Source organism: Leiobunum rupestre, chromosome 10 (genome assembly GCF_980474605.1).
Source record: "Leiobunum rupestre chromosome 10, qqLeiRupe1.1.hap1, whole genome shotgun sequence".
NCBI lineage: Eukaryota > Metazoa > Arthropoda > Arachnida > Opiliones > Sclerosomatidae > Leiobunum > Leiobunum rupestre.
The window spans coordinates 35,368,061-35,382,775 of NC_143393.1; the positions used below are offsets into that span (position 1 = coordinate 35,368,061).

General features: G+C 38.4%; 2 protein-coding genes and 1 long non-coding RNA gene across 6 annotated transcripts; 2 read left to right on the top strand and 1 right to left on the bottom strand.

Annotated features, from left to right (window-relative positions):
• The first annotated feature begins 498 nt into the window (after positions 1-498).
• LOC149925526 (uncharacterized) lies at positions 499-5,201 on the top strand. The gene is made up of 3 exons (XR_016476904.1): positions 499-663; positions 4,072-4,165; positions 5,169-5,201. It is a non-coding gene; the product is annotated as an uncharacterized LOC149925526 (long non-coding RNA).
• Positions 508-4,999, bottom strand: LOC149925527 (18S rRNA aminocarboxypropyltransferase). 4 transcript variants are annotated; one of them, XM_090160316.1, is made up of 6 exons: positions 3,423-3,526; positions 3,120-3,339; positions 2,869-3,062; positions 2,612-2,785; positions 2,447-2,544; positions 508-714 (listed from the first exon to the last, which is right to left on the bottom strand). In XM_090160316.1, the coding sequence occupies exons 1-5, from the start codon at positions 3,430-3,432 to the stop codon at positions 2,450-2,452; spliced, it is 693 nt and encodes a 230-aa protein (XP_090016442.1). In that variant the 5' UTR covers positions 3,433-3,526; the 3' UTR covers positions 508-714; positions 2,447-2,449. The 4 variants fall into 4 exon arrangements, with proteins under 4 accessions (XP_090016442.1, XP_090016444.1, XP_090016443.1 ...); XM_090160318.1 differs by lacking the exons at positions 508-714; positions 3,423-3,526 and adding exons at positions 2,171-2,341; positions 4,954-4,999; XM_090160317.1 differs by lacking the exon at positions 508-714 and adding an exon at positions 2,171-2,341 and having other exon boundaries at positions 3,419-3,526.
• Positions 5,202-8,904: 3,703 nt separating the features above from the next.
• LOC149925528 (methanethiol oxidase-like) lies at positions 8,905-11,887 on the top strand. The gene is made up of 9 exons (XM_090160538.1): positions 8,905-9,153; positions 9,743-9,925; positions 9,991-10,282; positions 10,348-10,532; positions 10,594-10,672; positions 10,730-10,851; positions 10,912-10,971; positions 11,415-11,566; positions 11,638-11,887. The coding sequence occupies exons 1-9, from the start codon at positions 8,977-8,979 to the stop codon at positions 11,798-11,800; spliced, it is 1,413 nt and encodes a 470-aa protein (XP_090016664.1). The 5' UTR covers positions 8,905-8,976; the 3' UTR covers positions 11,801-11,887.
• Positions 11,888-14,715: the final 2,828 nt, after the last annotated feature.

Here is a 14,715-nt window from a genome sequence, read left to right on the forward strand (position 1 = left end):
TATCGGTCTGTTTCACGTCTTGAGTTAGCTTTGTGGATATTCGGTTTATGCCTGCTCTTCTTTGAAATGTTCTGTTAAATTTCTTGTCGCTACTCAAATTACATAGGAATCGTTTTGTATATCTAAACTGTACCTATTATCTAGATACAGATATTTTTACCTTTAGATAAAATCACTTTTTACTGGGTACTATATTTTAAGTTAAAAGGTGTTCGAGGAAATATCCGATACGCGAATATAACTCTTGAATACGTATGAGAAGATAAACAGTATAGCACGTTTAGATAATTATAGCGGAACTAGATAAAAGTATCTTTAAACTAACAATCAACAGATATGCTAGATACTTTAACCTTAGGTACAAATATCTTTTACCTAGTATCTTTTATCTTTTACCTAGATACCAAATTGCTGAACACTGATGGTCGGTCGCGAAAATAATAAGAAATGTGAATTAAAATGTGGTCACCATTAACAATTTCCCACACCGACAGAAAATTTATCTTTGTTATATTATTTCTTTTGAATAATTGCCCTACTTTTTATTTTGTATAAGATAATTTACCCCCTGCATGGCCACTTGCGTTACCCTTAAAAATTACCTGACTTTTTCCTAAATTTTAGACCCATTTTCAAATTACCTGACTCTTCCATGTTCTCAAGGTACTGTACCAACTTGGTTTGCTCTTATAACAGTTTCATCAGGCCAATTTCCTAAAATAATTGGAGGGTACAGGTAGAATACCTCCAGCTTTGTTTTTTTTTATACTATTGAGTCTTGTAAAAATAAATGGTTGCCACATGATTTGTAGTTCCAAATTTTCCTTTTCCTGACCTGTTTTTACACAAAAATCTGAGAATTATGTTTTTAAGGAAAAAAAAATAAATTGTTAGATTTCACTTTTATCAGTTGATTCTAAAAAAGATTTTATTGAAATTTTGGAATTACAACATTTAAAAAGGGCCAGAAGGTTTAAGGTACTAAATACTAATATCACCGAACTCTACTAAAATTAACTTAATAAAATTTCAATATCAATTTTAATTCCTTAACTTTTTACTAATTCTTAAAAAATCCCTGACCTTTCTTTGATCTTCTAGGCCCATTTTCAAATTTCCTGGCCTGTGGCAACCCAGATATGGGAGCATCCATTAATTACGTGAGGCAATTTTGGAGATTTTTCGACCATCCCTCCCCCCTTGGTGAGATTTCTTGAGATTTGGATACACCCCTCCCCCCCCCCCCCCTAATATCACGTGAGATTTTTCAAAATGCGTATTTTTAGTGTAAATACGTTAATCTGTGTTTGATTGCGTTGGATTTATTTAAAACAAAACATAATTTGCTTAATTATTTATATTTAAGACTAGTCAAGACTAGTATTTTAGATAGAACGTAGTCTAGAATCACAGTGAGAAAATCTAACAATAAAATACTTAAATTTTAAGTATTAAAGGGAATATAACCTCACGTATTTAGTGTGGAACACCAACGTTTGCAGATCTGGCCACTCTAGCCTTTGGCTTTAGAAATATTTGGCGCCACTGTACAGCCTAATTTGATAAATTGAGGGGGTCTTCTATAAAGATTGCTTTGCAGGTTATATTCCCTTTAAGGAACTACTAAAATTTCACCCAGTTTTATCACAATTTTACACTGTTTCTTGCGGAACAAAAATTACGTGAAACCCCCCCTCCCCTCCACGTGAGATTGGGTGAGCTTAAAGGGAATAGAACCTCCAACGCGTTCTTTATGGAAGACCCCATCAATTTCCGGTATTTCCTTCACAATCAGCGATTATCAGCGCCGCAAGTGTGAAAAGCCATGGGAGGCAGCGGACAATATTGGAACCCTCGGAGGGCGACAGAAATACCAGAGGTTATATTCAATTTAAGCTCGAGACCCTCCCTCCCCTAAACGCCTCACGTCATTTATGGACGCTCCCTATAGAATAATTTAATAATTCCCCATGCCAGGCTCACCCCAAAAGTTGTGTTACATAAATATGCCTACCATTAATTTTGCACTCACTGATTCACTATCAGGGTTGCCACACTTTTTACAGATTCAAAATCCCTGACTTTCCTAAGTTTTCCCTGACCATTTCCAGAGATTTTCCCTGACTTATTTTCAAGTTAAATAAGGCAATTTTTAGCTTATATTTTACCAAAATGAAGTTTCCAGACTTTTGCAGGCTTTCCACGTACAATCTGTGGCAACCCCGACTATCATCTCACCCAAATAATATTATCTAGAATAACCTAGAATAACACCACCTTTTGTCGCACAATGGACCTAGGGTCGAAGTGCGCAGCTTTCCACCCCTTTCAATAATGCCACCTTTTGACATTCGCAAATTGTTTTGAAAAAAATGTAACAACAAATTTAGTATAATAACTTGTTTAATTTAAAAAATTGAGATATTATAAATTTTTATGTATTTACCAATTAATTTTTAACATCGCCACTTTCTTCATCTTCACTACTATGATTATACTCATCATCGGAATATGAAGGGGGTAGATCCATTTCACATGCAGATTCTAAAAAACACAAAAATATAAAAATTGTAAAATTCATCAAACACTTAACTAATGAAAATAATAACACCTTTTGCTTTTCTATCTTCTTCCTTGATATCTTCCAAGTACTTGTTTTGAATGGCTACAACATCGCTGGATGATTTACAGGAACTGTACAAATCCAAAACTTCTCTATTTAAATTGAGAAATGATTCGCCCCATTTGAATTTATGCAAATAATCCTCTGCATAGTTGCTGAATCCTGCAAAGGAAGTAAAAAGATAAATAAAATACATTGAAAGATTCCAACATTAAAATAAATGTCTAAGTATTATACAGACAAACCTGTGATGTAGAAAGTTGCAGCAATTGCTTCAACGCAAGATAACTGACAAGGTTTTCCGTAATTTACAGGATTAGCTGCCACTAGATATGGCAGAAGCCTAGGTTCTTTTCCTTTAAGTTTATTAAATGGCGTATCTTCCAATTTAGCCCACGAACAATCAACAACTGCGACACCTTGAGCTTCAACAACACTCCTTGTAAGAAATTACGCTATAAAATGGTTAATCAAACAGCCAAGAAATACTATTTACCTATCGTTTGGAGATAAACAAACTGTGGCATTTGGTGTTAATACAACACCATTAAATTTCTGCCCTATACGCAAGTTTTTTATCAGCCCAAACTTTGCTAGCTTTCTTCCTGTACACCGTTTAGGGTCACAATGACCAAGTTCCCACATAGCTACTGGAAAAGTACATTTGGGTGTACACACTTCTTCATCGTCACTATCTTCATTTTCTTCTTCTTCGTCTAAAAAACATTAAAACTAAAATTACTTTAAACGTAACAATACTTTAATGGTGGCAACGGTTATTTTCAATTTAAATACCTACGTTTTTCCATAACTAATTGATTTAGGTACAGGAAATTACGATTTAGTGGATATGGTTAAACTTTATAACTTGCGTAGAATATAATGATATGGAAATATGACGATAACAAAATGGTGATAGAAGGTATTAAGTTCTTTGGGCTAAAAAGCTTCAGACCGCGCAGCAGCCGATTGAAAGCTAAATTTCTTAAGCAGAATTGCCAGACTATCCACCCTCCTGGGCAGGCTTGGAAATAAGGTTTAATTCTAAACTGGTCTCTTTGGCCAGTGACTCCCAACTCTTGAATTATTTAAGTGGTCACGTAGACCAGTTGGTTAATAATACTGTAGATAATTTTGAATTAATAAACTGGACCCTGGACCAGTGAACCCCTAGCTTTTGAATAAAAAAACTGGTCTGAGCAATTAATAAACTGGTCTTTGACCCAGTGACCACCACTTATTTCCAAGCCTGCTCCTGGGTAGCTGCAAGGTTCAAGGTTTTATTTTTGACTTGTTCAAGTACACCCAAAATGGGAGCACTGTCAGTCGGAGAAAAAAAAACAAAAAAACACAAAACAATTCTTAACTTTACAGAGTTTTAAAAATAATAAAATAAAATAATAATAAAAGTAGTAGGTTGCATCATAAACATAGCACATTTTTTACAGATACAGTATCTTTGGTGAAAGGTGATCCAGAACTAACGCAGGCAAATCGGCAACATCCTGAATATTAAGTGGCACGAGCTTGACGACGACACTTGTCAGTGTTAATTTTCCAGAGAGCTAAGAGCCTAAGATGTGTTGAATCACGGCCAACTTTGATCATGCGCTGTTCGCGCTACAGCGGCCAACACATTCGTTGAAATTCCGCGAGCAAGGATTTTCCCCCTATAAACTATAACGTGTAGGAGTTCAGCGCCACGCTCGGTTTTTATATTGGCTTCAATGTAAAACCTATTCTAAAAATAATAATCGCTAGGGGCGCTCACGTCATACACATCTTTTGCTCATAGGTTAACACAGAAACGTCAACGAATCTAGGAAGATGGCCGCTGTAGCGCGAGAGATCAAAGTTGGCCGTGGTTGAGTCCAATGAGGTAGAATAAGTAGAGATCCAAATCCGCCTAGTAAATGAACTCAATCAAATCGTGTTAACACCATCTATCATGTTATTGGAAAACTTAACCTTAACATATTTTGCAAAAGTGTCTGCTTATAGAAACAGATAACACCAACACGATTGGATCATTGGATAAACTATAAACTTAAGCCTATTTCTTCTACTCAAATAAAACGTGTCCCACGAATCCCAGATTTGTTTGTATATCTAGTTAATATTCTACCTCATTGGTTGAGTCCCGGATTCTTATTTACGCATTTCGAGTTTCCGAACATTTTCTTAAAAATAGGTTTTTATCCGATGAGAGTTACGTTTTATTATTATTTTCTGAGGTATTTAAATTTATAACAATATTTCACTTTAATATCCGAGATTTCGACGGTAACAAAATAATAATTTCAAAAACACTATTTAAAGACTGTACGTACGATTTTGTCAATATAGTGCACCTGCTTCTAAAACTTCCAATAAATTAATTTGAAGTTTTACTATAAAAAATAAACCAAAAACAATGCAAACAAATTCAAACTACAAAATTCGTTAGAAAATGTATTTTCCCTATTCTCCGCAATAAGACATTGGCGCTGGTAGGCAACGGTTGGGAAATTTATGACCTTCCGCATCTCTTTTATTTATTTATAAGATCTCTGTGGTGCTAGGAGAGCGAGATTTTGAGGTAAGACAAAAGATCTTATTGCTAATTCTTCTACATGTACTTATTGCCTTTGTGGTATAACTGCCCTCGTATTCGTTGTATAATTAAGGACATATAAAAATATTCGTTCTAAGGGAAGAGCACATTTGTGAATCTTCCAACTACGGTCATCAATTACGCGTAACCTTGGAGCGATAAGAGAAAATATAACGTACGATAATCTCGATTTGATAGAGTACCAATGATTGAAGAAACTGGTTTGTAATAAAATATTGGAAGACGCGAAGAAGTGAACAAGAAGACGCGGACATTTCAGTTCACACAGTCCCGTTGACGTGTAAAGTACAGCTTGAATATTAAAGTTAATTTTGAACAATTATCAATTACCACGTACATTAACGTAATAAGCGCACTATAACAACGAAATTGGCTCTTTTAAAATCAGCTTGTCCTTTCACGTAATTAACTGGCAAAAAAAATAATTACAGATAAGTAATACCCTGGCCTTCAGGCATTAGAGATAAATTATAGCTCATTATAATTATGAGTCGCTGAGTCAAGAAACTCGGGGGAAAATAAGACTCAAGTAACGGTTAGATTATGCAATATTATTGGTGCCAATAGGCCCTTAAATGAAACAACTTTCAAGAAAACCGTCTAGAAATAATATTTCCGAGAGCCAGGACCTGCCAGCTAGGAGCAACAAACCCAGCACCCCACACAAGGATAACGCAACCCGTCAAAAGTCGTGTATTTCCTTGTGTACAATTTTCATTGGTTAGACGCTTTAGCGCCTGCTGCCGTCGGAAGGGGAAAATTCGGAAATTGTCTTACCCCTTTCCGTAAAACGTTCAGTGTAAAGGTTCGTCCAATGAAATTGGTACACAACACTGCCTTAGCGTGTTTAAAGGCTAGCTGCGTTCTCCTTGTGTTTGCTGCTCCTAGCTGCCAGAAAATACTTATAAAGTGCTTGTTGTAATAATGGAAACTTTTATCCTGTAAACAGAACGTCGAGTTTTTGCTAAGTCTAAAAATGTCATAAAAAGCTACCTGGTTAAAAGGGAACACTTACTGGGGAATAGAATAACTAGATTTACATATATCGGAGTTCAGAAATCAGGGTTTCGCTTAACAAATTCTTAATTGGCAGTCATATTTATCATTAGACGGTAGAGACATCTATTGGCATTAGTATGGCAGCTTGTTTAAGTTTTTTATATGATTCCAAAGCTACGGCCGCACGAGCACCGAACGTATGAAGAACCGTCACAGTTGCGCTAAAAATCACTGTAAAATTAACAAAATGTAAAGGTCATCAAATCTTTGGTAGTGGTACCAGGTAAGACTTTCCTTTAGTTTAAAATGTTAAGTTAAAATGAACCACCTATGGACTGCATTGTAAAGGATGATAAAATTAGCGAATAAGTAGATTAGTCCATTATGAAAAGAGATAATAAAGCTAAACCCTAAGCAAATTTAAAAACTTACAAATAGCTCGTACCGATAGGACTTCTAGCAAACAAAAAGACGCGAAACTCGGACCAAATCGATCTTCGAGTGAAAAATTAAATTAAATTAAATAGCCAGAAATTCCAACGGTATTAGTTTACCGGACTAGTAGAATACCCTACCGACAAAGTTCAGCTTGGACCAGTAAATTAAGGGATTATAAATAAAAACCCCATTCTTAAAATTGCATCGCCCACCAGCGCTTCTACCGGGAGAATGACCAACTATAATAATATTTTATAAAAAATCAGTTACCCAAGTCATCGAGCGACTTTTAATGCAATAAATTGAGGTGGCCGGCTTAAATTGCGGAAGAGGGTGGTGGTAAGTCCTTCATGCCGCGCGCACGCGAGCCAACAGCTCCCAACAGCTCCCTACACCAAGGACAGTATATACAGGGACGAGAAAGTGTATTTTCGGCCTCTGTTGGAATATATCACCGAAAACGACCTAAACGCAAGGAGAGTTAGTTGTAAACGTGAAACCAAAGGTAATATAGAACTCCGTACCCTAGATTCGAATTCTGAGAGCATTCTGATTGACGGTTTTGTAACGAAGCGTTTACACACTTCCGGCCTCCAACGGTTGCTGCCATCTAGGAGCAACAAATACAAGGAGAACGCAGCTAGCCTTTAAACATGCTAACGCGGTGTTGTGTATAAATTTCATTGGACGAGCCTTTGCACTGAATGTTTTACGGGCGGGGGGGGGGGGGGGAGACAATTTCCTATATTTCCCCGTCCGTCTAAGCAATAAAAATTGTACGCAAGAAAATCCGCGACTTTTGACGGGTTGCGTTCTCCTTGTGTGGGGTGCTGTGTTTGTTGCTCCTAGCTGCCATAGTCCTATAACGGCCAACTTTGATGACGCGCTGTTGCGCGAACAGTGGTCATCGAAGCTGGCCGTCGCGTCGTCTTATCTATAGTTGCTTACCATGGTAACCATGGAGCCCATTTTGATGGGAGTTCCGGCAGGAAGTGGGTAAACGCTATTGACTACGCGCAGTTATTTCGAATCTAAGGTACGAGGTCTAAATTATCTTTGGTGAAACGATTGCACAAAAATCCCGAACAGGGAGTGTGGGCATGGACACTGTATCTCTAACCGGACGGGAAAAGCTGTATCTTCCACGATACAAAATCACCTGCCGCCGCCACCGTCTCTCTGTAAAGGGGGGGGGGGGGTTCAAGAATTTTGAAAGTTTCGGGCTGTCAAGGCCATATAATTCGTCACGTGCTCGACAAAACGTTCCGTTTGAAATGGGGGTTTACATTCTTTCGAATGACCTTGACGGCCCTGCGAATCGAGTACGGCTGACTATTTCAGCTAATACGAAGTAGGACAGTGAGGGGGTACCTCTTTTAGGCTGCTTTTCCCGTCCGGTTAGAGATACAGTGTCCATGGTGTGGGTAAAAAGACCAAAGCATGTGCAAAGGTCAACTAAATATCAGTGTTTTTAGTATTTTTCTTCTTTTTTGCTCGAGGGGATGATCACTCCGCGTAATCGGTGTACAGAGCCGTACCTTTGACTGTACTAATGGGATTACGCGTAATCTTTGAAGTCCCTGCCTTTGGCAGTGGTAATCTAAGTGTAATCCGGTGTACAGACTTTCTAAGAGTGGTTAGCCCCTCGTTTTTGCTACTTCCAACATTTTCAGTCTTAATACTTATTTTTGAATTTAGATGAAGTAAAACACAATGGCGTCGAGAAATCTTTTGTTAAATTTCAACTTGTCCCAATGAGCGGCTTCAAATTTCGCGCTTTTACGGTTAAATGTTGACCCACCTTGTGAAATTTGAATGTATATGGAGACTAATTTCCTGTCTTTTTTCCGTGTTTTCGGTTTCAGGTGACGTCAATCCAAATATCCGTTTCTTATTGGTCTTTCCTATAAATTTAAATTTTGCTGGGTGGGTCGTCCTTTTTACCCACCTTTTAATATAGGTGTATAAAGCACAATTGTGGACCTTGAACTAATGTATGGACCAATAAGAACGAAAATGTACAGAGATTCTATTTTAAATTGTCAAGTGGGCAAGTTTAACAGATAAACTAAAATTCTGGTATTTTTCTGGTTATAGATTAGTTTATTTAAAAACGTGAACCCCGTTGGCTGTTGACAGGTTTTTTTATAATAAACAAATCATTCAAATTATTTTTTATTACGCCGCGAAAAGTATAAAATGGTAACTAATCGCTGTATCGATTGTATTGTTCGTCAATATTTAGAAGTGCATCAACGTATCCAAATCCGTAAGAGAAATTGTGAAGAGACCGTCGCTAGCAATGGGAACGGAAGTAGAATCGAGGAAGTGCGGCTACTCCAGCCCGTTGGAAGCCATCAAATCCCCCAGAGAAACGCTCTTGTACGTCACTTGCATTCGCCCATATCCGGAATGCGCGGCTGGCGGCGACTACCTGTCCACCGTCGACGTGGATCCACTGTCGCCCACTTACAGTCAAGTAAGCAACCCTGCTGTTACTAGAACCATAAGCCCTACATCCAGTTGCCTGTCGTTTAGTACAAATAACTAGCTATAAGTCGAGTGACGTTCAATTAATATTGCGTAAATATTAAGCCTAGGCCTAACAATAAATCATACCCCAGGATAGAATGACGTAATTCGCAGCCGAATAAGTTGGGAAGCGTAATGACTTATAGTTGGCCACCCAAAATGCGCGGTTGACCATTTTAACAATTACTCTCGTTGAAGATTTAACAAGCGGACCGGCGGAAAATAACTCTAGTGATACGTAATTAACACTGAGGTCTCGATTGCTATAAAAAGTAAAAACGCTTACAACGTCCCTCTACTGGTAGAAAACTTGCAACAATACCTAAGCATGCGCGACTATGTCAAAAGAAGATATCCTTTTCTAAAAAAAGTCGCTCCTTGTGACACCTTAGCACGTGCTCAGTCGCTGTTATGCCTATGTATTGTTTCCGAAAAGCGTTGGTGTACTTGATAGGGAAATTCAATGGCACCGAAACATTTTTTTACGAAATTCATTAATTAGTCCAAACCTGTACTAACATGTTTAACCCGGACAGGTGATTCACCGTCTCGTGATGCCAAATGTGGGCGACGAACTGCATCACACCGGATGGAACGTGTGCAGTAGCTGTCCGGATAAAAAGAAATGCCGGGATCGCCTCATCATGCCTTGCTTGAACAGCGACAGAATCTACATCGCCAACATGGGATCCGATCCCAGAGCACCTTCTCTCTGGAAGGTACGATCTCTCGAGGGTTCCCGCACTGTGGTACATTTCTAACCAGCTAAGTGTATGGCTTGCAGGTAATCGAAGGCGAGAAATTGCATTCCTTCAACGTCAGCGCGCCTCACACCTCTCACTGTCTGGCAACCGGCGAGATAATGATCAGTACCATGGGGGACGCGAACGGCAGCGCCAAGGGCTCATTCATCTTGCTGGACGGCGACACTTTCAACATCAAAGGTCGTTGGGGAAAGAGTGACGACGCTAAATGGGGTTATGATTTCTGGTACCAGCCTCGTTTCAACGTCCTGATCAGTTCTACGTGGGGCCCACCCAATTGTTGGCGAAAAGGATTCAATCCGGACGAGATCTGTAAGTACCAATACTTCAGCTATGGTTATAGGAACTCTATTCTAAAAACGCGGTTCTTTGGCTAGCACGCTACGGCACCGTCCTTTACATTTGGGATTTTGAGAAGAGAACGCTCAAGCAGACCATTGACTTGGGAGCAGAGGGCATCATGCCCCTCGAAGTGCGTTTTCTGCACAACCCCGACAAGGACTACGGATACGTTGGATGCGCCTTGTCTTCCAACGTATTCAAATATTTCCTGAATCACGAAGTAAGGTTAATTCAGAATAATCATTAATTTGTTACAATAACAATCCATCTCAACCCTTAAGACTAAGAAGTGGGAGGCTAAGAAAGTCATCAGCGTCCAGAGCAAGCCGTGCAAGTACTGGATGTTGCCTGAAATGCCTGGTAATTACTGACTATTTCGGAAATACCTCAAAGACCACGTCTTTGTTTGGTTTACAGGACTCATAACGGACATTCTAATCTCAATGGACGACAAGTTTCTTTACTTCTCGAACTGGCTGCAAGGAGACATCAGGCAGTATGACATCACCGACTCGGACAATCCCGAACTGGTGGGGCAAGTATGTATCCGCTGATCTGAAAAGCGTGAGAACAAATTCTAATAACGTAATTTATTTCAGATTTTCTTAGGAGGGTCGTGTTGTAAAGGTGGAGCCGTTGTTCTCACGGATCCGGAAGATGTACGTTTTCTAAATTCTTAGAATTAGAACTTGATAATTTTGTTTCCATAAGAAGGACACGAAGCTTTAAGATAGGTTTGTCACGGAGAGATTGCGGAATCGAATGTTTTTAACTGAAAACTCTGTTACTTTTGCTATTTCCTTTAGCAAAATGATCGCTAACTCAGTTTTGACGGCGATAAATACGTGCGAAGAGTGTTAATAATAGCTAATTTATGTTCCGATATAATAATTAATCATAATTTGGCAAAATTAAGCATAAATTTTTACTTTTCAAAGTTCATTGGGCCTTGGTTGATCAGTTCCTTCACAATTCGATTACCGGCTAGTCGTCAGTCCTCCACCATGCTATGATTTACTCGTCTTTTTCTTAACGGACTATTGTTAAAACATTTTGCGTTAAAACCATTGTTATACTGTTAACTTTTGACATTACTTTATAGGTAAAGACTCAACCAGAGCTGAAGTGCATTCGGAAGAAACCAATCCGAGGTGGACCGCAGATGATTCAACTAAGTCTCGATGGCAAAAGGTTGTACGTCACCACGTCCTTGCATTCCGCCTGGGACAAACAATTTTACCCTGAAACAACTAGGTACATCTGTCATATTTAAAACTATGATGTATCCTTAATTAAATGAACTGTATCGATGTCCTTGTCTTCAGAGGCGGTTCGATGATGCTGCTGGTCAAAGTGGACACCAAGAAGGGCGGAATGACCCTCGACCAAGATTTCTTGGTGGATTTCGGACAGGAACCAACCGGCCCGGCATTGGCCCACGAAATGCGCTTCAGGCATGGTGACTGCAGCTCCGACATTTTCTATTAAACCCAAATATTGGAATTGCCAACCTATTTCGTATTTTCAAATACATGTGCTTAATCTTATATTTTGTATTCAATATTTACATAGATACGCGTTTATATAATTGATTAGTTTTTTTTCTTTAATAAATCTTGGATATATTTGAAACAGTTCTTTCATTTACTTGGCTTTTAACTATAAATATTTCATTTAAGTCGAAATGTTATCGTTGCAAATATTTCAATTGAATTCCGACCTTAGGCTCTCTCGTATCTGAACCCCTTGCCTAGATAAAAGCAAAGTTTAAACTGTCAAAAGTCAAGACCCACAAAGGTGCCAAATGTTACCTTGTAACAAATTTGGGATGTAGGTTATTCTTCAGCTTCTCAAAAAAGTATTTAGTTCCACCATTAAACTATAGAGAAAAAGGCGGGGCTTAACTACGTCAAGTGTAAGACGTAAAACGACATTTCAAATTCATTTGGTCGAGGTTTGACGTGAAAAGAATGTGTCGTTATGGTAACAAATAGGCGATCTTCCCGCCCAAAAAAGGCTTTTAATATGATGGATTTAAAAACCTCAATTTGTTATCGTACTTAATATTTTGAAGTAATCGTAATGTTCTTCGCGAAAGAAGTGTAGTGATACCTAATTTCAGGTATTTGTATGGTTACAAAAGAGATAATCAGGTAAGCTAATAATATAATAACCCAGTAGCGTAGCCAGGATTTTGTTTCGGGGGGGGGGGACACACCATTGAAAAGAAGTAAAAATAAAAATATTTGTACCCCCCCCTGGCTACGCCACTGTAATAACCATGACTAGGCTTAAAATGTACCTCCTTTACGGGAAAATATGCTAATACAACTTGCTATGTTAAAAATCACGAACAACAGAATTTCATCATACACTGTAAAATTAAGACTCTAAAGATGACTTTAGCGACTACTATAATAATAATAATAATAATAATCAGCTAAGCCTTGGCACCGCCTAAGTCATCTAGCGACTTTTAATGCCTTAAACAGGTGGCAGCTTTACAATGCGTCGGAGGGTGGAGGCAAGCCTTTCAAGCCACGCGAGCCAACAGCTCCCTACACTAACATAGTCTTTAAAAAAGTTTTGCATTTTAGTCGGGTCGTAAGGTTATCTCCTCTTCAGTTACTATAATTCTTCACTTTGTTTTTCACGAGGAATCGGTTGTATAAAAGTTGAACTTTTCAACATTAACGACCCCAAAAGGAAAAGGCGGTTGTCATTCTTGGAGATTTTAACGCTCACCAGCAGTGGCTGGTCGGCGCATTTACGAGTGGCTGGAAGAACGGGATGAACTGTTCAATACAGGCTACAGCACTCGTCATCCAGAGGGTATGCTAGATCTCGCTTTTGCTAGTAAGTAATTGGCACTCCTTCTCCCTTGGGTTGTTCCCAATAGAGGTAATAGTGACCATCTCCTGGTCCTTTTGGGAAACGCTGAGCCTTCTCCGCCTCCTGGTCCGACTGATCCGGCGCATTGACTGGAAACGTTTCCGGATTATCCTGGATCATTATCTGGGCGCCCAGCCTCTCGTGGTTATCTCGGTGGAGCGCCTATTTTAGGACGCCACAACTATCAAGGGGTCAGGTCACACTAGTCCTCGGCAGCAACTGTGGTAAAAATCAGCTAGTTCGGCAAGGACAAGGTTTGTGCAGTGGCCCACCACGGAATCCGGCAGTCGGGTCTCTACTAAAATCACATTTCTTACAAGAAAGAGAGGCCTTTGCATAAGATTTTGAAGTTTCATCACTAGCGTTTTTTTCTTGGTTATACAAATAGCTATATTTCCCTTGGAATTACCGGAGTTTGAAGTTTAGTCACTGGCGCTTTTTCCTTGGTTATACAAATAGCTATATTTCACCGGGAAATACCGAAGTTTGAAGTTTCGTCACTGGCGCTTTTTCCTTGGTTATACAAATAGCCATATTTCTCCGGGAAATACCGTTACCCCATTGAGTTGGGAATAAATAGAGGTACAATTTTATCTGATAGTCGCGGGACAAAAATTTTGTTTCAAATCTGAAACGTTATCAATCGACGATGTTGCCATCTATCTCTAGCGGTGGGAATCATTAAAATCCTCGTATATCATTCTGATTTGTGTATTTAGTTACGTGGATTTTACTTTCGGATGACATTGTATCACGTGAAAGTGACGCAAAATTTTGAACGGAGAATTAGGCTTAGCAAAATAAGTGCTTCTCGAAGTTACAGTGATTTATTAGACAAAGTAAATTTATGTAAAAATATTATTTTTAATAGGCTATTGTAATTGTTTAATAAACCGGGAGAAACAAAAATGTTCAATGCAAAAGTAAGTGTATAATAAGGAATAGAAGGGATTTATCTGAAGCAATGATTTAATATTTAGATTCCCAAATAAAGAACCGACTTTAGTAATGAAATGGCTTGAGGCTATAAGACAACTTGTTGTGCCCCCCTGTCCACAACAGAAAGACGCGATTTGCGGGGCTCATTTTGATCAGTCTTCTTATCAGGTAAAATGCAGTGCTAACTTTTAAATTTTATTTATTTAATGTGAAGACGTTCCCGGCTTGTGTACAAACATACCAAAAAGATACAAAATAATAATACATTCATAAATGAGATCAAACTGAAAGAAAAATAATGTTGATACATGAAAATTGCAACAAAAAATGCAAAGTAAATTTTGAAAAATAGTAAAGCATGGGGCAAAGGAATCCATAAATACAATTGAAATATAAACCAAATTACACAACCTGGGGAAAAAATTAAAATAAGATTAAATAGAAAATTTCCAAAATAAGCTGATATTTAAGGACATACTTTGGTCATTGGTAATGTTGCTTTAGCTGAAGAATCATACAGGGTTAATTTATCCATCTGATAGAGTTGTTAAAATTCATCAAATAAAGAAAAA